Source organism: Pyxicephalus adspersus, chromosome Z (assembly GCF_032062135.1).
Source record: "Pyxicephalus adspersus chromosome Z, UCB_Pads_2.0, whole genome shotgun sequence".
NCBI lineage: Eukaryota > Metazoa > Chordata > Amphibia > Anura > Pyxicephalidae > Pyxicephalus > Pyxicephalus adspersus.
This window is the reverse complement of record NC_092871.1, coordinates 75,170,910-75,195,625: the sequence shown is the minus strand read 5'-3', so window position 1 is coordinate 75,195,625 and position 24,716 is coordinate 75,170,910. Positions and strand designations below refer to the sequence as shown.

Below are 24,716 nucleotides of genomic sequence, written 5' to 3'. Positions count from 1 at the left end.
ACCATAAGGAATTTGTTAATGTCAGTGTATATATTTTAGTTCCTAATTTATGTTACGATAATATTTATTGTTTCATACTGCTTACAAAATAGCCAATTTTAAATGTAACATTGTTACCAGATGTTTGTTACATGTTAGTGCTAATTGTATCTTATTCCAGAATTGAAAGTGTGATAGGGTAAACCAATTTGTTGATTTTTTTTTTTTTATTTGGTTCCTAAAATCCATTAAGAATTGAAGGGTTGATTGAAGTTTGGAGTTATTTAGATTGAATATATTTTTCAGGGCTTAATCAAGTTTATCTCAGAGTATGAATAATTGTTTCATGCCCTATGATGTATATGGAAAGCAAATCTTAGGTACATGTTGAGTACATGCAATGTTAACTTAACTAGTTCCTATTTTTGTTTCTATAGTCATTGCTTCAGGCAAGGTTTGTAGCTGATGATGTCATTCAAACCCAGGTAATGTGTTGCATTTAAGGAGACGATCCATTTAGTTAGGGTTTGGCATACCTCTTCCAATGCTAAAAATTTGATGAAGTTGGTGTCAAAGTTATGCAATGTGCCTACATGATAACTTATTGATGTTGTTTTTGGATGGAGTATATATGTTCATATATACGTTTACGAAATGCTCTTTTTATTGTCTCCACATATAAGCTGCCACATATACAGGTTATTAAGTAGATTACTCTTGTTGTGGTGCAATCTGCATAGTGTTTTGATCTATCTATTTGGTATGAGTATATTGGAGCCCTCATTGATATGTTCCCATAGTGGAAATTTACCACACCTAAAAGTACCTTTCATAGATTCTAATTAAGGAGAAGTTTACTGTGTTCTGTAGTGGCTTCTTACCAGTTTTACCAGTTACTTTCAGTGACTTTGACTCCCTTTATTTGATTTGTAAAGCGTTAGTTGGGTCCTTAGCGATTTTAGGATCTGTGGTTGAAATGTTCCAGTATTTTAGGCAAATTTTGAAAATAATTGCATGATGCCTGTTGAATCCTCGTATAATTCTTGTTTGTGGTAGATCATCTTCATGTTCCTTGAATAGAATTGAATTTCTTTCAAATGGTTTCACCCTCCAATATGCCTGTTTGAATTTTATTTTCATTATTTGTCATGATGTTTAGATCCAGGAAGGGTATTTTTCAATAGTCATATTCCATTGCTATTTCAAATTGAAGTTATTTGTTTGCATGTTTAAAAAATTCCAAAAGTTTGTTTTTAGGTCCTTTGAAAAATATAGGAACCTCATCTGTATACCTTTTTAGGTATGTATGTAGTCTCAGTATTTGTTCATTTGTGTGCTTGCAAATTGATCTTTTTCCCATCCTCCTAAATTTAGGTTGGCATAAGATGGTGCATATTTGGTACCCATGGCCATATCTTGAATCTGAAGGTAAAGTTTTTGAATGTGAACAAATTTCGGTTGAAGATATAATTTAATAATGACAGAATTAATTACCGTATTTTTTGACGTATAAGACACACTTTTTCTTCCCCAAAACTGGGGGGCAAGATTTAGTGCCTCCTATACGACAAATGTGTTATAAAATAATTAAAATAATATACTCACCCGATACCCGATCCTGCGTGTCTCTTCTCCTCGCTGGCTGCATGCAGCGTGTGTCTCTTCTCCGTTGTTGTGGCAGCAGCATGTCTTCTCCTGTCTGTAGTGCAGAGCGAAAGAAGCCGGCACAGCGCCACCTGCTGTTCCCTGTCCTAACTGCCGTACAGTGGAAAAAAAGCACAGAGTGATCAGAAGGGGAATTTGAATGATACAGAGTGATCAGAAGGGGAATACGGTATGAATGGCACATGAGTGATCAGAAGGGGAATAATCTTTCAGAATCTTTTGTTTCTAGATTTTCCTCCTTCAAAATTGGGTGCGTCTTATATTCCGGAGCGTCTTATACGGCGAAAAATACTGTAGATGTTAGCATGTTTAGTGGTTGATGTATAAGCTAAGAGTGTATTGATGGTTTCCAAACATTTTTACTATGGTATGCTACAATAAAAGGCTTCAATATCTTTTGCTTCGATTGCTCTTGCTTTGGAGGACATTGACCCAATCCCCTGTGTTTGCGGTGACCCCAGTGTCTTTTGTGCCTACTGCATTCCCAAGTGTCTTCGGTGAACACCATGTCACCTGTGCCTTCTGTCACTTCCTGTGTCCCCAGCGTTCCCCTGTGTCTTTGGTGACCCCATGTCACTACAGTCTATTTTCTGCACTTCTGTTTTTTGACCCCTGGCTTTGTTCCTGACTTCTCTTGTTTGCTGCCTGCCTCAACCCCACCCTTCTTTGACTATTTTCCTGCTTGCCGATTTAGTACCATGCATTGTCCAACCCACCCTGGTGTGCCCAAGGACTGCAACCTAGCAGCAGCCAGCAGCACAACATTCTTACCACTAGAGGCTCTGGAGAAGACCAGGCTGGTGCTTAGATTGTTCACCTCGGCCCTTCTCAGAGCTTACACCACTTTTGAGCAAGGCATAGCGCCCCCTATAGGCTCCATCTCTCCAAGCGTGTCTTTTTGTGTATTTTTGCACAAAGCATAGAATGTAGGAATGGTCTGATGTTTTATCATAACATATAAGTTATCATACTTTTTTATCAATTATACCCAAGAATAATGCCTAATGCATTGACTGATCCATTGATATTAGGCTGTACCATTCTGAGTTCCTCAGTATTTTGTAGCACAGTTTCATATTGTATATTGTCCATTAGTACTATGTTTCCTTCCTTATCCGCAGGTTTAAAGCTGATACTGTTGCTGTTTTATAGACTCCCTGTGTTGGGCCCTTGTTAAGTTAGATATTGGATAGAATATATGGATTCAGGTTTGCAATTTCCAGAGTTAAAACATCTATGGGGGTTTGGATATGTGGGTTGTATGTGGTGTTGGGGTAAATATGGACTTCTAGTATAGGTTTGGTATTGATGATTGGTGCTTTTGATCATTTGATATTGTTTCATTTGGTTCACCTATTCATCTGGTGACTCATTCTCTGTTAAAAATTGGAACAGATTTTTCAGTGTTCTAAAGTCTTCCATGTTACAATTCTGAAATTCTTCCAATAAATGGGTTATTGGTTAACGTGGTGGGTATATCGTAAGGTTTCTAGCAAACAAATTGATATCCTTTATTGGTTAAAATGTATCTATGTTCTGGAAAGGGCAGAAGCATAAGCCCAGTTTAGGAACTTCTGTGTTAGGAAACGATCACCAGGCTAACAATTTTGTGCTGTGTGCCACCGCAGTATCACATAGAGCCTATCTTGGCCAGCAATGTCACTTGCAGCAGCAAAGAGATCAAGAAATAGCTAGTGCCCCTGCTCCCTTTAGCTGTGCAGCCTATATATATTTTATCGGCATACCCAGCACACAGTCTGAGGCTGTGAACAGTTTTAGGATTTTTTAGAGGTTAATTAGTTTCTGACTCTTTCCTGCGTTGCCATTGGCTGCTGGGACTTTATAGCCTCTGCTTACACTTTCCAATGCCTGTTGTAGTGTTAAGCTAGACTGACTTGCTACTGGTCTGTATTCAGCTGATTTACTGTTGCTGAACTTGCCTGCTTCTGATCCTGAGAATTTATGCTGCCTGGACTGACCTTTTGACTGTGACCCTGACTCTGCTTGTGTCTTGCCCTTGTGTACCTCGTCTAGTAGAAGGATTACCTTGTCTCTGTTGGAATCTTGCTACTCCTTTATCTGTGGGCACCTGGTCCTCTGCCAACCCGTCCTCAGGCAGTCACCAGTGTGCAAGAATCTCCTGAGGCTGAATGGGGGCTTGCTATAGAGGAAGAGGGACTAGTATCTGGAAAGTACTGTTGGGCAGGATTCAGAGACTGCTGCAGAGCCAGAGTTTATCATCCCTCCAACCTGTACCCTAGCCTTGACCTCTATACAGGAATCTAATATCCCTCCTAAGAAATACCCTGGTACCTACCAAACTCCATACCAAAATCTTACGCTGGACACATGATTCTAAACTTTCTGGTCATCCGGACGTACACAGAACCTTTATATTAATCTCCGGACAGTACTGGCCTTCATAAGGATGTGACTGACTATGTCAAGTTCTGTGTTGTCTGTGCTTAAAAAAAGTCTGCCACCTGCACCAGCAAACCTACTTCTTCCACTATCTATTCCCACCGAAGCTAGGTGTTATCTATCTATGGCTTTCATCACTGATCTTCCTCCTTATGATGGCTGTATGTTTAATATGGGTGGTCGTGGATAGCTTTTCCAATATGGACCATTTGGTACCTTCTCCAGCTTTACTATCGGCAGCAGCATTAGTACCAATCTTTTCGGGACATTTTTCGACTTCATAGTATGCATACTCATATTGTGGGGTGCAATTTACTTCCCATTTCTGGAATGGCTTCTGCAAATCCCTGGATGTTTCTGCGGCATTCTCCTCAGCCTATCACCTGCAAACCAATAGGCAGATGGAAAGGGTCAATCAGTCCTTGGAACAATACCTTTGATAGCCCTTGTATCTGCCCACCATGATGACTGGGTGGCTCTGCTACCTTGGGCAGAGTTTGCCCACAATAATCATGTCTGCACTAGCAGCAAAGAGTCTCCATTTTCCTTGTCTACAGCAAACATCCTCGCCTTCTGTCTCCTATACACTGCTCTGCCGAAGTAGTCGCACTTAGTGCCCTGCGAAGGGTCTTCAACTGTATTGGACTTCAACCTCAGAGCACCTAAAGCAGTTGGCTGCTTGTTACAAAAAGTTTGATGATTGGTGCGAACCTCTTTTACAACCTGGGGACAAACTGTAGCTCTCCACAAGGAGTATTTGTTGCAGGTTGTGTTTGCTCCACGTTTCATTGGACCTTGTCATCGTCATTTCTGCCAAGGTAAACCATTTTTTTATAAGTTACGCCTCCCCCATTTTTCAAGCTGCCCAATGCTTTCCATGTGTCTCTGCTTAAGCCATTGGTCCTGAGTTGCTTTTCATTGTCCCTGATTCTTCTCAAGAATATAATATCCATCAAATTTCGGATTCCAAAATTTCTTGCAAGAAGCCTATGTATCTGATTGACTGGAAAGGTTTTGGTCCAGAGGAGAGATTGTGGGTTCCAGCTAAGGAAGAGTGATCGAGATTTGTAAGTTCAATCCCGTGGCAAATTGGGCTTTCTTGCTTACCGAACATTTAAGCAAGAACGGCCTTGTGATTCACTATGAGGTAGTGTTCTCACAAAACAAACGAGGGAAAATGCAGGGGGGGGGGGGAACAGCAACTATTTCCAACGGGAATGATGCACCTGGGAGCTAATCATTTGCTCCCAGGATGCACAGCATGGCCCAGCAGCCCAATCAGGAGAGATATGAGCACAGGCATAAATACAGGGAAGGAGGGAGGGGTTAGTCACTTCATCTTGTGTTCTGTGTTAAATAAAGAAGCAGGGAGAGAGGTGCATTGTGACAGGGACAGGTTAGGAGCCTTCTGTATATCTGGAAATATACAGATTTTGCAGTTTTTGATGCTACCTCTTGCTATCTAGCAAAAAAGGCAGAAAACATTTCTGTCCTACTCTCTAGATATTAGATACTATACAGATATTTCATTCTAATAGCACTTGCTATCTATCAAAAAAGCCAGAAAAATTACTTTATTTCTCTCCAAAAAACACAGATATTTCATTCTAATCCCACTTGCTAACTATCAAAAAATCCAGAAAAAAATTCTGTATTACAGTCAAAAAAATTAAGAATTTTTATTCTGATCCTACTTGCTATCTATCAAAAAAGCCAGAAAAATTTCTGTATTACTTTCAAAAAAAATAAAGATATTTCATTCTGATCCTACTTGCTATCAAAAAAGCCAGAAAATTTTCTGTATTTCTTTAAAAAAAATACAGATATTTCATTCTGATCTCACTTGCTTCCTATCAAAACAGCTAGAAGAATTTCCGTATTACTCTCAAAAAAAAAAAAAGATATTTCATTCTGATACAACTTGCTATCTATCAAAAAAGCTAGAAAATTTTCTGTATTACTCCTAAAAAAATACAGATATTTCATTGTTTGATACCTCTTGCTATTTACCAAAAACAAAAATGTTTGGTGCAGATGCATTTTTGTCAGAATAAGCAAAAGATGAGCGGTAGATGCAGGGGAAGGCGTGGCGTTGGGCATCTGGCAGGGAGCGTACTCCCCGGGAGTCTGCCACTGTAGTACAGTGGCAGCAGCAAACTGTTGGAGGCAGCAGCACACGTTGTCAAACAGGTCTGAGATGTGTGCAGAGACTGGGGAGTCTCTGTCACTGTCTCAGGGGCCTCAAGGGCAGCAGGCTCTTCTGCTGCAGCGGCAGAAGCAGCAGCAACCAGCACAGCCATGACAGGAGCAAAGACAGGAGTTAGCGTGACTAATGTGCCTGTACCTCCCAATGACTCTCCCTTGTTGTTTGACGAACAGCCTGAGGATCGACTGCGAATTTTCAGAGCAGGAAGCAGACTTTGAGACCCTTTGAGAGTGTGGTCAGCACTTGCTGGGCGAAGGTTCTGGATCAGTGGATGCATTTGCAGATGTTGGCTTAGATGAAAATGAGGATGATGAGGACCGTGATGTCACCTGGAAACCACCGGTGCGTAAAGGGCTAGCAGCAGTTCCAAAACAGATGTAGAGAAAAGGCAGCAGCAGCAGCAAAAGACTGGGGATGGAAGGGCCGCCAATATGCATGGGCACAAGCAGGGGAACAGTCAGAGACGATTTGATCATGGGGGATGTGGAGCTGAATTAGACGCAGGGCACCCAGCAGACGCAGGCAAAGAGAAAGAGCAGCCGAGTAGTTGCATGCACCTCTCCAGTGTGGTCTTTTTCACGCTGAAAGACGAGGACGGGTGCGTAGTGCCACAGGTACAGGCACATCCAGAGGCGCATCCGCAGGACAGGCTGGATCACATTTTTCCCACATGTGCAAGAACTGCAAACCAAAGTGGGAGCAGTACTTGCGTTCTCTTGAAGGAGGTGCAACCATGTCATCCTCACTTCTTCCACCTACATTCCTTCTCCACCTCAAACTGTCATTGCTACTACATCTAAGGAGGTTGGTGCCAGCCAGACTTCTAGTGGTGATGAAGTATCCGCTTCAGCCCACAGGTTTTGTGGCGTCAGATGATTTTTGTCGACGCAAGATGGGTACTCCAGTAACCCCTTCAGCTCCCCAGCTCCCAGTCCCTTCAGAACACTCTACCAAAGTTCTGCGCAAGGCATCAGACTATAGGCCCAACCAACAAAAGAGTAATTGAGCTCAATTTGCGTCCAGCCAAACTATTGGCCTTGCAGCTACTGCCATACAGCATTGTGGCCTTTACTCCCTTCTGTGACCTGATAGCCTGTGCCGAGCGGCAGTGGAATATACCAAACAGGCATTACTTCTCCCGCACTGCTGTACCCAGTTTACATGCACATGTAATGGGTAACCTCTCCAAGGCATTGGCATTCTCGGTGTCTAGCCAAGTCCACATCAACATGGACAGCTGGACAACCAGGCACGGAGTGGGATTCTACCTGTCCTTCAGTGCTCACTGGGTTGCCATGCATAGCTCAGTGGGTGGTAGTCTGCAAGAGGCATTACAGCACCTGTGTTAGCACTGCAGGTCGTGCCGGCGCCACTGCTCCTAGAGACGATGCGTCCACCTCCAAGAAAAATTGCTTGTTAGCATCAGGGCGATGGAGAACTGGAGCGCAGAGAAGGCCTGCTTCAAAGTTTGGAAGGCTGATTCAGCCTCAGCTGTCCAATTCTTGGGGTTTGCTCCCTTTCGGGTCAAGGCAGAAATCGGAGCAGTCAAGGACGAGAAATGCGGTATAAACTGGCGATAGTAGTTGGCAAAACGCAGGAACCGCTGGATTGCTTTTAAACCTGAAGGACGAGGCCACTTTAAGATTGCTGACAGCTTCTCAGGATCCATCTGCAGACCAGTGTCGGATATTATATATCCTAGGAATGGAATGGAGGACTTTTCAAAGGAACATTTTTCGAACTTGGCGTACAGGCGATTTTGCCTTAATCTTTGAAGGACCAAACGAACCTGCTTTCGATGAGTGACCAAGTCTGGAGAAAAAACAAGAATATCATCTAGGTACACAATAACACAGGAATATAGCAGGTCTCTGAAAATGTCATTAACGAACTCCTGGAATACTGCAGGGGCGTTGCATCGTCCAAAGGGCATCACCAGGTATTCGTAGTGACCGTCACGGGTATTGAAGGTGGTCTTCCTTCTGCTTCTCAGCTGGCAAAAAAATTTATTGAACACATTTTTCGTCTCCATGGTTTTCCCCACCGTATTGTGTCAGATAGAGGTGTACAGTTCACGTCTAGGTTTTGGAGAGCTCTTTGTAATCTGGACTCTGCCTGATTGCCGCCTGATCCTGATCTTGGATCCTTGCTTCCTGACTCCTGTGGTCAGCTGCCACTGGCCTGGGGATTGCTCTGGAGTGGCACCTGGCAGCTACCCCGCAGCCCAAGCCTATCCTCACCATCAGAGGCTCTTGCAAAGACCTGGTAGCTGCTTAGTCACGCCCCTCCGGAGTATAACCAGTCAGTGGCACAGTGGGTCCACACCCGCTTGCATAACAACCTGGTACCCCCGCCCAGGGGTGTGGTGGAAAAGCATGGGCCAACCCAGTCAGCTCCCTCCTCCTCCTTCTGCGTTCCTTCTACCGCCAACTCCTCTCTTTTCGACACTCCTCCTTAAAGGCCAGCAGCGGAGGACACTGTGGTTAAGCGGGCACGCCACTACGGCTCCCTCAAGCACACGCGTTGCCAGGCAGTGCTGAAACTTGTGTCCTTGGAGGAGAAAAGTCACACTCCCAAAAAACTCCTGTCTGCTTTGCACAGAGAGGTTGAGGCTTGGCTGACGCCCTCATGGCTTACAACAGGCAACGTAGTATGTGACAACAGGGCCAACCTTGTGGCCGCCCTGCGCATGGGCAGCATAACACATGTGCCCTGCTTTGCGCATGTACTGAACCTGGTAGTGCAGAAGTTCCTCTGCATGTACCCAGAACTGCAGGACTTACTGAGACTCCCTTGCTCTTTCTGCCACTGCCACTGTCATTTGTGACACGGTAACTAGATGGAACTCCATCCTGCACATGCTCCAGCGTCTGTGTGAGCAAAAGCTAGCCATCCGCCATTACAGCATTGTGCATGGAGTCAGCGGGGCCCTTGGTACAGCCACACAAAGGAGCTATGTTAACAATGACCAGTGGCTGCAGATGGAGACGCTGTGCAAGGTACTGGCCCCTTTTGAACAGACCACAAACTTTGTGAGTAAGGAGCGGTCATACCCATCATCTTTCTGCTTGATAATACCTTGTGTGGGCTGATGGAAAGTGGCGATGGCAGAGGAGGGGAAGAAATGGGGGAGGAGGATAAGGGTGACTTTACACTCCATAGCACACAGCCAGTATTAGGAGGAGCAAGAAGGGACATTGATCAGCATCAGGAGTTTCAAGACGAGGAGGAGGAGGAAGCTGATTATGATGATGATGATGAGGGAGACCATGTTGGGGATGTTGGACACGACCACTCCAACCCGCATTTGTGCTGTCACACCCAAGGCATTGTGTGGGCAATGGAACAACAGGAACTGCTGCAGCTTGAAGAGGAGGAGGTGGGTGATGAGGAGGAAGATATTTTGGCGCTTACTGAGGGACAGGAGGAGGATGAGCCCAGGGAACCCCTCTTTCATATGTGGGTCCACATGTTGTGATGCCTACGAAGGGACCCCTGCATTTGCAGCATCAAAAACCAGGATGATTACTGGCTAGCCACCCCTTCTGGATCAACGCTACAAAACAAAGATCCCAGTTTCTACCTAACACGGCGCAAGAAAAAGAAAAGGTGACCCGCCTGAGCAGAATACTTGGCGACTGGCTGTGTGAGGAGTTCCGTGCACCACATTCACATACAGGGAGCTCAGGCGGACACCACCTGCACTGTATCCTCCTGTAGCGGAAGCAACAACAGCAGCATCACCAGTAGTGGCAGCAGCCAAAAGTGTAGGCAAAGGCAGGGGGGATTTTCTAGATGCCTGGCGAAACCTGATGCGCCCACCTCAAACAAGTGAAGTGCAGAGGCATAACCATCAAGAACGGATGAATAGCATGGTGAACGATTATATTGGCCCTTTTCTGGCTGGTGGTGGTGGTGTTGACAACAGCAGTTATGAGGAGGATGCCTGTCCTGACAGTGGCGCCATTAGTTTTGGAGTCCACAGGCTTGAAATCTGCCCCCGGTTGGCACAGTATGCCATCAAGCTTCTTTTGTGCCCGGCATCCAGGGTTCTGTCTGAAAGAACCTTCAGTGCCACTGGCGGAGTGGTAACGGACAACCGATCACGACTGTCATTCACAAAAATTGTATTACACACTTCTGGGTGTCATTGATGATGCAATACACCCAGCTCTAGAAGCCAGTTACCAATGCTGTCCACACTCTGTTTCAGGGCCCACCGCCTCCTCCTCCTGCTGTTGCTGCTGCCACCTGCCCAGTACTACATTCACAAAAATTGTATTTCACACTTTTTGGATGTCATTGACGATGCACTACACCCAGCTCTACATGTCATTTACCAATGCAGTCCATGTTCCATCTCAGGGCCCACCGCCTCCTCCTCCTGCTGTTGCTGCTGCCACCTGTCCAGTACTATATTCACAAAAATTGTATTATACACTTCTGGGTGTCATTGGCGATGCACTACACCCAGCTCTAGATGTCAGTTACCAATGCCGTCCACGCTCCGTCTCAGGGCCCACTGCCTCCTCCTGCTGCTGTTGCTGCTGCCGCCTGCCCAGTACTTCATTCACAAAAATTGTATTACACACTTCTGGGTGTCATTGATGATGCAATACACCCAGCTCTAGATGCCAGTTACCAATGCCGTCCACACTCTGTTTCAGGGCCCACTGCCTCCTCCTCCTGCTGTTGCTGCTGCCACCTGCTCAGTACTACATTCACAAAAATTGTATTTCACACATTTGGATGTCATTGACGATGCACTACACCCAGCTTTAGATGCCAATTATCAATACGGTCCACGCTCCATCTCAGCGTCCACTGCCTCCTTCTCCTGCTGTTACTGCAGCCACCTGCCCAGTACTCCTTTCACAAAAATTGTATTACCCCTTTCTGGGTGTCATTGACGATGCACTACACCCAGCTCTAGATACCAGTTACAAATGTGGTCTACGCTTCGTCTCAGGGCCCACCGCCTCCTCCTCATGCTGTTGCTGCTGCCTGTCCAGTACTCCATTCACTTAAATTATATTACACACTTTGGGGTGGCATTGACGATGCACTACACCCAGCTCTGGATGTCAGTTACCAATGCGGTCCACGCTCTGTCTCAGGGCTCACCGCTTCCTCTTCCTGCTGCTACCGCCTGTCAGTACTACATTCACTTGAATTGTGTTACACACTTCTGGGTGGGATTGATGATGTACTACACCCAGCTCTAGATGTGAGTTACCAATGCGGTCCACGCCCTTTCTCAGGGCTCACCGCCTCCTCCTCATGCTGTTGCTGCTGCCACTTGTCCAGTACTCCATTCACCTAAATTATATTACACACTTCGGGGTGGCATTGACGATGCACTACACCCAGCTCTAGATGTCAGTTACCAATGCCGTCCACACTCCGTCTCAGGGCCCACTGCCTCCTCCTCCTGCTGCTGCTGCTGCCGCCTATCAGTGCCCCATTCACCTAAATTGTAATACACACTTTGGGGTGGCATTGACGATGCCGCCTCCTCCTCCTGCTGCTGCCGCCTGTCAGTACTCCATTCACAAAAATTGTAATACACACTTCTGGGTGACATTGAGGATGCACTACACCTAGCTTTAGATGCCAGTTACCAATTCGATCCCCACTTCATCTCAAGGCCCACGGCCTCCTCCTCCTGTTGTTGCTGCTGCCTGTCAGTACTCCATTCACTAAAAATTCACTTCTGGGTGGTATTGACGATGCACTACACCCAATTCTCCATAACTCTTACCAATGCGGTCTCCCTGGCGATAGCTGAGGTCACACACTGCTACTGTTCTAGGTGACCCGCGCTCCGTCTCTGGTCCTCCATTCTTTTGCCTAATGTTACCGCACTACTTGTCCACAACTTTTTGGGTGGCATTTCTAACACATGTCATCCAGGTCATGATGCCAGCTAGCAAATATTATTATTAATAAACAGTATTTATATATTGTAAACATATTATGCAACTATATAAATTAAATAGGGGCACCTACATTAAATAGAAATGCATTCTTCTGATATTTTGACAGCAGAGACTGCTGCTAGTGGGTTGAGTTAACCCTTTCTCAATGTCCTAATATTTATTCTGCCTTCTGGATGCTGTCCATCACGCAAAAATCCTATTTGGCTTCTGTATCTTTGCCTGCCATTTTCTGAAAAACCATAACTTTATGGGTGGTATTCCTAACACATGTCATCCAGATCTCAATACCAGCTAGCAATTATTATTAATATCAATATTATTATTATTATTATTAATAATATTAATAAACAGGATTTATATAGCGTTATAGCTTTCCATGATTTGGACTGGGAGAGAATATTATCCTCAAATGACACAGAACAAAAATGGGAATGTTTCAAGTCCGTTCTAAACAAACACACTGAAAAACACATTCCAATAGGCTAAAATGAAACCCTATGTGGTTAATGCTAAAAAAGCCATAACGAATAGGAAAAGGTAATTCCAAAAATATAAAAATAAAAGATCACCGTCATAATTTGAAAACTATAAAGAATATAACAAAAGATGTAGAAAGGCAGATTTACAAAACACATTTAGCTCTGTGCTCTGTTTCTGTTACAAGAGAAAATGGCAGAGCTCAAGTCCAAACTGCAATAGCAATGTCACTGCTTTAATCAAGCTATAATGGCTCAAAGATGATATGATTGAGAAACAGTTGGAAAAAATTCAGGTAAGGCACCTAATTAAAGCACCAGGACCTGATGGATTATATCCATGTGTCCTCAACGAGCTGAAATCACATTTAGGGTATATAGGTTTCGAAAATTCAATCTGTAAATGGATAGAGAACTGGCTTAAAGACCACATCCAGAAAGTACTGATTAATGATTCATATTCTGAATGGTCTAAGTTTATTAGTGGTGTACCTCAGGGTTCAGTGTTGGGACCTTTACTGTTTAACATCTTTAAAAATGATAAAGAGTTTGAAATTAAAAGTACCATTTTTGTGATTGCAGATGACACCAAACTTGGTAAGGGAAGTCTTTACAGCATGTCTATAATATACAAGCACACCTGGATGTACTGTTTGATTGGGCAGCCAGGTGGCAAATGACATTTACTAGTGATATATGTAATAATATGGAGACATAATCCTGCCCCTGTACAAAGCATTGGTCAGACCTCATCTGGAATATGTAGTCCAGTTTTGGGCACCAGTTCACAAAGAGGATATTGTGGACTTGGAAAGAGTACAGAAATAAACTAATAAAGGAATGGCGGAGCTCAGCTATGAGGATAAATTACTTGAACTTAATATATTCTCCCTTGAGAGGAGACGTTTATGGGGGATATGATCACCCTATATAAATACTGTATATAAATGGTACATATAGAGAAATATCTTGGTCTATATAGAGAACTCTATTCCTGATTATTCACTCTAAGATCCATTACAAAAGACAAGAGGCCACTCTTTGCGTCTGGAGGAAAAGAAGTTTGAAGCTCCAGATAAGGAGGATATTCTTCACTGTCTGGGAAAATGTGAAATAGGCTCCCCATAGCTCTAAAGATTGCTTTAAAAAAGCTGGTTGCTTTTCTTGAATCACAAAAAATTAACTAGGTATTAAAAAATGGATAACAGAGATTGTTGATTCAGGGAACATCCAATTGCCTCATGGAATCAGGAAATAATTGTTTCCCCCTGTTGGAGCAAATTGTACCAGGGTTTTTTGTCTTCCTCTGGATCAACTATGTGTAAAGGTTTTATACCTGGGATATATTTGGTTGAACTTGATGGACTTTATCCAACCCAACAATGTAATTCAGGAGTTATCATCTGTTTTCAGTCTTTTGGTGTGTAAGCAACAGGAGATATTGCTCAATAGTGTCAACCTTTGACAACAAATGAGAATATGCAAAAGTTAAAAAGAAATTTTAGCTATCATCTTTTAATAGTTATTGGTTATTAGTAACTATTTTGTGCCAAGAATTTTGCCAGATAATGATTTTTGGATTTGTTCAGTAAAGAACAGTCAGGTTTAAAGGACAGAGCAAGGGTAAAGTAAGCAGCCCAGATAAACATCTCCTGGTGCCAAATGGAAAAACAAGGTTTACAAACTCGTCCAAAGGTTTTTTAACTATTCAAATCCACAACCTAGGGGTGTCTTTTTATGTACATAACTTGAGCTAATCACCTAAAATTGAAAGTTAAGAGAAAATCATCTCAGATATGTGGCTTTCTGGGGTCTTCATTAGCATCTTGTTTTGTTGTGATGCTTGTGCAATGGCTGACTTTGAACAATGAAGAATTGAGCTTCAGGGTGTGTAGTCACTACCATGAATAGGATCTCTCACACAGCCCCAACCCCCACAGATGGCCCTATATTAGCTAGTTAGATTTCCTGCTGTGGGGCCTACAACACTGGACATTGTTAACTGCTTCTGCTCTAGAGGGACCATAGAACTTTTCTTGTGACCTTGATCATCACTGGAAAATGTAAGTACCTGCAGAAATATCTATAAAATGCTTATCACTGCTGTGATGTATGCGCTGATGGAAAGATGAATCTTCCACATGCACATACTTTAGCAAACAGATAATTCACAGATACCCAATTTATTCATGTCATGTTCTAGACAAACCTCAACAACAGTTTTCCAGTAAAGATCTGCAAATCAATCATGCATCAATATCAGGGAATACTTTGTTGTTCTGGTGAGATTGAATGCTCAGCATGTATAAGAAATTATATTATAGATTCCTCTTTCAGGTTCTAAACTAAATATTTCACTTCCAAGAGTTTGTAATTGATTGCCAGAAAAGTGTATTTAGGAGAAAAGTCTTTACTCGGTTTTCTAACATGCCCTAGAGAAAATGACAGCTAGAATCTAATTGGTTTATACTGGCATCACTACTGCTTTTTCTCCATTTTAAATTGGTCTCAATGGGACTTATTTATCACACTGTCCAAATAAAGAATATTCCGATCATCCATATATATTTTCCAGATTCTCTCCTTAGTCATTTTCATGTACAGTACAAATGTCTAAAAATATAACCAGATTGGTTGCTAAGTGTCGAGCAGATGCTTTCTTATTAGAAGCCATTGAAACTGTATAATAATAGGGCCAATATACAAAGTGTAACAATCAACTAGAAAATTGTTTTATTGTTCCAGTGTTCCAGGGGTCAGATTAGTTACAATGAGTAAGCACACTTTTAACACTGTTCATGGCACAGTTTGCAAAAAAAAACCAAAATAAATAAATAAATGTAGTTTTGTGTCTATTTAAAATGCAGCTAGAATAAGTATCTGCTTTGACCTAGTATAAATCTGTTGTAACCCCCTTTACAAGGAACACTTCCAGTCATATTAAAAGAGGGAAAAGCGGCATTAGAAGTCATTCAGTTTTTTGTGCAGGGATATTGAGCTTAAATAAAACAGGGACTTTGTGGCTGAAGGAGAATGCACAGTGAACAGAGGGATAACTTTGTTCATTCAAAGGCTGAGGCTGGGGGTTGTCCAGGCTGCTACAAGAAAAGTCAGGCCACCAAAAACACTGTTGTGTAGGTTTCAGGACTGGACTCAGAAATGCAAATTCTGCAGGTAAAACAACACCTTTTTATGTATTCAGCTGTATACCTGGAGATCAATGTTAAATAATCAGAAAGAAAATCTATGCAGTCTTAAGCTAGGTACACCCGTTGAATGATTCTCGTAGGATTATTGTTTCAGGGCTAGTATGGGATGAGAATCTGACGTATCCTGGTGGATCCATGAACGTCAAACAACCATAATGCAAGTGAAGGGGAAAGAGCCCAGTGGGGTGCTGCTCACTTATTCTCCCCCCTCCCCTCTTCTTACAGTAGAATAGCACTGTATGTACAGCGCTCGTTCATGGATCTTTCGGTCTTTTGTTCTTGGAAAGGATTGTAAAATATTCTTTCCATCAACAAAAATCTAATGTATGAAGCCTTAGGTCAGTTAAGAATAAAATAGAAAATAATTGGTAAAAAGGAGAATGTCTTAAAAAAGCACAGTTTGAGAACAACAAATTCGTCCAGGCATGATTTTAAATGCATGTTTGTCATGTGTTTTGAATTATTTTCATTGATATCAATGAATAAGGCATCCAAAGATAAAACACTTAAACAGAAATATGTAAATGGACCCTTAGATGGTATCTGATTGCCTGCTCCTGGCGATTGCTTCACTTTTGCTCCACTTTTCCTATCACCAAATAAGTTCAAATCAGTCTGTATACAAGCTACTTCAGAATAGACTTTGCTCTTGCTACATTAATGCATTTCAGGGAATGCAAGCAAGTAAGCAGACATTTACCTGGGTGATGTACATAGGCTAAATAACATACAGTTTACAAACACTGAGCAGTAAAGTAATGACAATCTAATATGACTGCATGTGCTTAGTACATTTGAGCTGTGGCTTGTACTGAAAGTCAAATTTAAAAGGAATTCTCAGTTTATTTGGAAACAATTTAATATCTTTTCCAAAGCATTATTGTACCTCATCTGGTTTATGGCAAGGTGCCATACACAATTATGCATTAGATGGATGACTAAATGATATGTCCTTATATTTGGAATATACATCCTTTTTATATTTTACCTGCTGCTTTTTGTATAAGTTTGCTAATAAAATGGGAAGCAAACACACAGATAACCAAACCTCCAGTAGTACATGTTGATATACAAGAATGGACCCTGGAATTCAATGACATTTGGTATCTATGTTCTCAACGTGACTGAGGCAACCTGCAAGCTGATGTGTTGCAGCTAGAACATGTAGCTCATTTTAGTTCAAATTCAGCTCCATGTTTGCATGCAGAGCTTATTTCCGTTAGAAACATAACCGATTAAAATACCAACTTGTTTTCCAAGGTGCAGGTTCAAGGACTATCATCTTGGCTTTACTACCTAGTTCATCACTAACCTAAAACAAGCATGTAAATTAGGACAGACTTCTCTGTCTGTATGCCTGTTCCAGGTGTAGGAGACACAAATTAGTAAAACCAGAATCAGAATAACAGCTACAGGGAGAGTGCACATTTAGGGCTGATTTAACACCATGCATGTTGGGTTTTGCTTATGAGTTTCACTTGAGTTGATTTACTTTGTTACACCTTTTTTTACATGCTCTGATGCATTTTTATTAAGCACTAGCCAGATAACATTATATTGTATTTTAGCCTACTGTACTGTATTTAAATGCAGCATTGCCTTTTTTGCCCATTGGATTTGTGTTGGATAGGTTGATTTTATTTATGCTTTGGACCTGCTTTAAGCAACGCTGACCAATGCATGTGGTGTGAATGAATACTAAAGGAAACCCATTGTAGTGACATATGCAATGTTGTTCTAAAGGCCTATTTGTGTTCCCAACCTCTCCTGGAACCATTTTGTGCACGATTGTGGTATGGTGGGATTGTAAAACGGTTCCTGGAAGCAACATGTTGCATCTGGATGTGCAGTTACTTTTCCTGCAAATGCAAGTACAGCACATGCAAACACATTAAACTGTGCTGCCTTTTATCACACATGTGAACATACCGGCAGTGGCTGACAGTGCAGTTTTTAATTGCAAGTGTTAAAGGGGCCCATACATGGCCTATGGCTGGTAAACATTGTTTTAAAAAATACTCTGGCTGTTATGTTTTATCTAAAGTACGTTGTCTGTCCTTGACCTGGAACAACTAAGAAGATGGATTTTCCAACTTTTCTTCCTTCTCTAGATGCTTTTATGTTCTATGTCAGGTAAGCACTCTCAGAATGGGGTCAGCCTCTGTATTTTTACATGTACATGTTATCTCTGAATAAATTGAACTCCATACTGTATATAACTTGTCAAAATTTCTGTTATGACGCCTGCACACAAACAAATACACTCTACAGTAGTTAACTTCTCCACAGGAAAACACACCCCTGCAGTTATACATCTTGACCACTGGAGGCTGCATCCTTCCTCCTGGCTGCACGGCTCGGCATGTCCACATTTCTGTGACATTGTTGCTGTCTGTGAGCACTAAGTTTAAATACCCAGGAGGTGGCTGATGTAAACTCTGGGCCAGTCTGCAGCTTGGACAGGGGTGGGGGAAAGGGTCATCTGCCCTGAGACTGTCACACACACAGGGTAAGGACACATTCTCCCCTTCTCTATTGCCTGTGTATCATCTCTCTTTCTCTCTCTCTGTTCAGCCTCTCCCCCATCCGTCCCAGACCTCCCTCCTCTCCCTCCTCGAATGGCAATGAACAGCTGCCTTTGCATGAAAAGAAGGGACGATTTTCCACGCTTAACAGTTAAGTGTCTTCTACAACCCCACACCCCATCTACAGAATGCAGACAGCCTCTGACCTGTGTCTGATGCCATTGTCCTTTGTGGAAGCACCAGATCAGTTTAGCAGGTTTTGGTTTGATTGAAATATTTTTCAGAAACCCACCAGGCCTGAGCCCCCCGTAGGAGTAGATGTTTGTATTAACCCTTCCCTATTAGCACCTCCTTCATGTTGTACGTTTGTAGATGCATGGCATGATCCATTATTATAGAAAAAAGATGGTTTCCTCCATTGCAGTATTTGTTTTTCTCCCCCTAATCCTCCTCCTCTCCCTCCTCTTTTTCTTCCTTCACCTACCATGGCAACCAAGCCTGAATTTCAGCCTGAAATCTCCATTTCTCTGTGTCTATGTCACCTCATCTGGTGCTGAGTATGAGGTTGTGGTGTGTCTGCCTGTGTGTTTCTGGAATGATAAAAGCATCTGCAGCAGATAATGTTTGAATATTTGGTGTATTGCTGAGAGGAGAGCGGCCTGACTGGATGTGAAGCCTGCTGTTGGTAACCCCCACAAACATTTTGTGTATTTGTGAGAATTACACACACCAGGAAACCTTATCTTATGTACCTTTTAAATATTTTGTTTTCAGAATGTTCTGTTGCTGTTTTATTTATTATATAAAAGTTGATTACTTTTTTTACATTTTGCAACACACTTTCAATTATGTAGTTGTATATATTATCACTTTGCTGCGAATAAGCGAAGGCTCATTTGCTTCCACTCCTACCTGACCACGCTTGGGTTTGTCATTTGACCACTTGGACACCTAATGTTGTTGTTTGGGGACAGGAAACATTTAGGGACATGTATGCTTAAAGTGAAATTCTTAGTAAATTTGAAAACCTATTTGATCCGTTGCTACCCCAGCAGCTGCAGCTACTTTTTTTTTTTTTTTTTTAAGATCTAGTTTGAGGGTCTCCCTGGGTTCTTCCTTAAAGGTGAACTCAATCCATGCAACTCGCCCAGCGTGTCAGTGCTGGTGGCTGCCCTGTTCTGGTATCCAATGCTGACTCTGTGCATGCGTAGCTCAGCCTTGATGCCGGAGACCAGGAGCGATCAGGCAGGTAAGACACATTATTGCAGAAGGGACATAGCCTGTTCCTTTCTGCAGTAATGACCTGTGTGATCATGCAAACTTAAAAAAGAAAAATTAGTTCTTAAAAACTTGTTCACACTAATGTTGACATGCTGGCTTGCCATTTATTGTGAATGGAGCCCCAAACATAACTTAGCAACACACTGCTGTGCAAAATGCAACGGTGTGATGTGTTTTCAAAAAATGAAGAAAGTTCTATATTACATTACATTTGTACAAGATATGCGACGTTCAGCTGCCTGTTCAAACGAAGGGCCTTTCGACCACAGGGCATTGTAACATGAAAGACAGTGCATTTAGTAACATGCATTTCCATTCAAAGCCTTTCTTGTTTTTTTGTTTTTTTTGGGGGGGGGGGGGATGGAAGTGTTTAAACCCAAAGGAGGAAGATAAGGTAAACTTGAGGTAGGTCATTATTGCAAAAAGGGACGGGCACTGTCCCTTCTGCAATAATCTATCTTACCTCTTACACTCCTGGTTTCTGGCAAAAAGCTGACTCTGACCTAGCATACCTGCCATTCCCAGCTTTCTCTGCACATGCCGGTGATGAATGAACTGTTGTGCGGGTGTTTAGTCATTCTGGCCCAGCCAACCAAGATGGCTGAAGATTGCAAGCAGGAAGCAAAGGAAAACAAAGATTCCAGCACCCTGCCAGAAAAAGTGATAGTGGAGTAATGCTGAGTTTATTTCCATTTTAATGCATATGCAAAGAAGGTTGATAATGAAAGCCTGAAAAAGTAAGTTAATGCAGTCACTGTGTCCATAGACTGCAAGTCTATGGACACAGTATAGTTGCACCCTGTATAGTTGCAATATACCTTAAAATATGTTTAAAAACAAAAAGTGTATTTATTTATAGAATCAGCTACAGCAGAGTAGAAAAGACTAGCAGGCTACACAGGAAACTTGTTCTTTTGGGGGAAGAAGTGATCCCCATGCGGAGGTCTAAGTCGCCCCTGCTACTGTTTTCAATTAATGCGGACCTATCACCAAAGTTTTAACTTTACAGAAAAGGGCAAATTACTCAGAATAGTGGAGCACAGACCCTTCTGGGATATCTACATCACGCATCCCAGGAGGCTCCCGCTCAAAATCTGGCATGCGCAGAGGGAGATTTTTACAACATTGGAGGAAAAAAAGCCAATCTTATGGATATGCAGTGAGATCGGCACTATTTTTTTTCCTCCTTTACAGCAGGCTACATCACTCGATCGCGCACTTGCACAGTGTGAAATGGGGTGGCGTAGCTAGAAGGAGGAGGATTTCAGGACAACACAAGTCCCAATCGAGGAAATCTCCAGGGGGATTGAGAGATCTGTTTCCTTAAAGGTAAGTTTGATTTTTTTTTTTACAGTTAAATTTTGCTTTAAGGCTATTTTCACATTAGTCATGGGGTTGTGCGTTTAATGCTGCCCCTCGGAGGGTGCTATAGGGATAAAATGTTTACACACCCCTGTTGAGATGCCATGTTTTTGTGATGTATAAAAATGAGACCACAATAAATAATTTCAAAACTTTTACAATCTTTAATGTGACCTATAAGCCTGCACAATTCAATTGAAAAAGAAAGATCTGTTGGGAGTAAAAAAAAAAAAGTACAATAAGCTAGTTGCAAAAGGGTGCACGCCCTTAAACTAATACTTTATTGAAGTACCTTTTGATTAAATGGCAGTATTCAGTCTTCTTGGGTAGGAGCATGACACATCTTGACTTGAGAATATTTGGTCCCTCTTCCTTGCAAAAACACTCCAAATCTGACAGATTGTGAGGACATCTCTTGTGCACAGCCCTCTTCACGTCACCCACACAGACATTCTATTGGATTTAGATCTGGGCCATTCGAAAACTTTAATTTTCTTTTGGTGAAGCCATTCTTTAGTTGGTTTGGATGTATGCTTGAGGACAACCATGCTTTGTGGAAATTCCTCCTTATCTTCAGCTTACTAACAAATGACTAAAGGTTTAGGGCCAAAAGTGGCTGGTATTTAGAACTGTTCATAATTCCCTCCACCTTGACTATAGCCCCAGTTCCAGCTGAAGAAAAGCATGATACTGGGTTGCCTTTTCCCACAAAGAAAAACATCCAGGCCTCAAGACTTCCAAAAGCCTGTGGGAAATTGTGGTCTGATGAGACAAAGGTGGAACTTTTTGGCCACATTCCAAAACAGGTATTTTTGTACAAAAACAATACTGCCAAAAGAGCACCATCCCCACAGTGAAACATAGTGGTGGCAATATAATCCCATGGGAAAAAAATTAAATTATTGAAAAACCGCTCACTGCGCCAGCTGTCAAATCTGCAGATGCTGGTTCTTTAAGTCACTGCAGTATGACTAATCAATGAACGTGTCCTTACTAGTCTATAACCTGCCATAACATAGAAAATGAGCTTTGCTGATAGCATAACTATAGTACAGATTTGGAAGGCAGCATGCATGTTGGGCATCTTTTTTGATGCACCTAAAATTTATTAGGCTAACCTAAACTCAAGGTTCAGATAGATGTACTTTAACTACAATCACACAATAAATTTTTGTATCCTGTAAAAAAACAATTGTGATAATTTTGGAAGAAAATCTAGCATGTGCACAGAGGTCCACAGATATTAGTTACCAATCGGTCCTGGCGGATAAATTAACGACCAAGTAGGGATGACCGCTGTACTTTCATTTGGAAAGGACACTGGGGTGTCACTCACTCATTCATCTTCTCCTGCCACTGGAAACTATTATGAAAGATAATAAATTCTGATGTTTGTAAAGGCCTGAATCTCTCATTGGCTTGAAAATAAAAAACATTAATATTTTAGTATAGGAGTACCAGAGAATACCAGGTATTATCTTAATTTTCTGGCAAGGTATCTTCCTTGTCCATCTCTGAATTTAGTTTCCTTCAATAGCCAGACTATCCTTTCCTTTATTTTATGTATCAGTTTCCATTCCACAGTTTGATGCTCTCATCAAAGTCTAGTTAGGGCACTTCTATTGGACTGGGTTATGGCAGTTGATGGAACATGGAAAAGTAACATACCTTTTCTGGTTTGTAAAGGTAATAGTAGATGTCTTGTTCTGTCTGCTCTCGGTAGGACTTTTGTGAATGAAGGTTCACTTATAGGAAAGCGTATTTTTACATTTTCCAGAATGAGGTCTTCAAATAAATCTGACTGTGTATCAGAATACTATGCAGTAGTTGTAACTTTTGCATGCTCAGCTGGTTTTCTAAAATTCTTTCTGTTATTTAGGGAGTGGGAATCTACCGTATTTTTCGGACCATAAGACGCACTTTTTTTCCCCCAGAAGTGGGGGGAAAAAGTCCCTGCGTCTTATGGTCCAAATGTAGCCTAAACATATATTTCTTACTTGTCTCTCCTCTGTTCCTCTGTGCCCGGAGCGGTGAGCTTGACCACGGGTATGGACCGCGCCAGGCAGCGCTGCACTAGCCTGCCCAGTCATAGTAAGCCTTGCCTCAGCTCCTCCCCAGCTGCTGTCCCGTCCCCCCTGTAAAGCTCCTCCCCCTCCGCCTTTAACTTACCCTGTTCTCCTGTCCAGCGCGGCCAGAGTGACTGTGACTCCTGTCACTCTTGTATCTTGCTTCCGGCGTCCTCCCACTCTCAGCATGATTGGCTGACAAAGTCATGCTGGGAGCAGGAATGCTGGGAGAATTCTCCCAACATGACTTTGTCAGCCAATCATGCTGAGAGTGTTCCCTGAATAGCGTGCTGAACCTCACTGAAGATCACTCTTCACCAGGATCTTCAGTGAGGTACAGCACACATAGTAAAATCACATATACACAACACAAACACAGTGAAAGCACACACAACACAAACTATTTTATTACTGAAGTCTCTCGTTATTGTGTTTTACAGTAATTTTGTCTTCTGCTGACTTTATTTGTTAATAATGGTTCTAAATGCTGCTGTTTACTTTACAGGGTTTATTACATGTGTTTGACTGTGCTGTTGGTTTTTAATGCACATAAAATATTTTAGGACACTATTTGTTTCAGAATCTTTTTTTTCTTCATTTCCCTTCTCTAAAAACTGGTGTGTCTTATGGTCCAGTGCGTCTTATGGTCCAAAAAATACGGTACTTAAAATCTCTAAGATTATTAATATTAACCAGGATTTTTTTAGTGCAGAAAGTAGGAGAAAGCTGAATAGGACGAGGAAGACCATTTCAGAGAGTCGGGGCAGCTCTAGAAATGTCTTGAAACAGTAGTAGTTCATTGGAGGAGTGAAGAGAGCAGCTAGGGGAATATTTTTTTTTTACCAGGTCAGAAACGTAAGTGGGTCAAGAACTGTGAAGATCAAGATGTGAAGGCAAAGCACAGGAGCTTGGATTTGATTCTAAGGTGAAATGGAAGCCAATGGAGAGAACTACAAAGAGATGCAGCAGAAGAGGAGCGGAGCGAAGGATGGATGAGTCTGGCCTCAGCATTCATAATAGATTGTAGAGGAGAGAGTCGGGTTAGTGGAATACCAGCGAGAAGGATGTTACAGTAGTCCAGACGAGAGATTATGGGAGCGTGTACAAGGAGTTTAGTGTTTTCTGGAGAGAATCGAAGGTGACGCCAAGACGAATACCAATGTTGGTAACACAAGTTGGAAGTAACACACAATAGGAGTGGAGATGGGAAGTAGTGAGGGTTTAAGAGACAGAAGAAGGTCGGCAATTTTATAAAAATGGGTTTTGAGTGTTCTTTTAAATGAGCAGAAAGTAGGAGCAAGACAAATAGGACAAGGAAGACCATTCCAGAGATTCGGGGCAGCTCTAGAAAACTCTTAGGAGCCATGCGTGTGATGAGGTTATGAGTGAGAGTCAGTGATAGGTCATTGGAGGAGCGAAGAGATCGGCTAAGGGAGTATTTTTTTTTTTTTTTTTATCAGGTCAGAAAAATAAGTGGGACAAGAACTGTGTAGGGATTTGAAGGCAAAGCACAAGAGCTTGAATTTGATTCTTAGGCGAAATGGAAGCCAATGAAGAGATCTACAAAGAGATGTGGCAGAAGAGGAG

General features: G+C 42.3%; 1 protein-coding gene across 2 annotated transcripts in view; it reads left to right on the top strand.

Moving 5' to 3' along the window:
• Positions 1-18,239: 18,239 nt before the first annotated feature.
• The window catches only part of MVB12B (multivesicular body subunit 12B), a 97,794-nt gene continuing 91,317 nt past the window's right edge, over positions 18,240-24,716 (top strand). Inside the window, exon 1 of one of the 2 annotated variants that reach the window (XM_072429651.1) lies at positions 18,240-18,404. Coding sequence is in view for 1 of the 2 variants with exons in the window: in XM_072429650.1 (XP_072285751.1) it covers positions 18,514-18,570 (57 nt within the window). In the remaining variant the exon portion in view is untranslated. Of the gene's footprint in view, positions 18,571-24,716 lie in introns of both variants that reach the window. The other variant, XM_072429650.1, reaches the window with a different exon arrangement.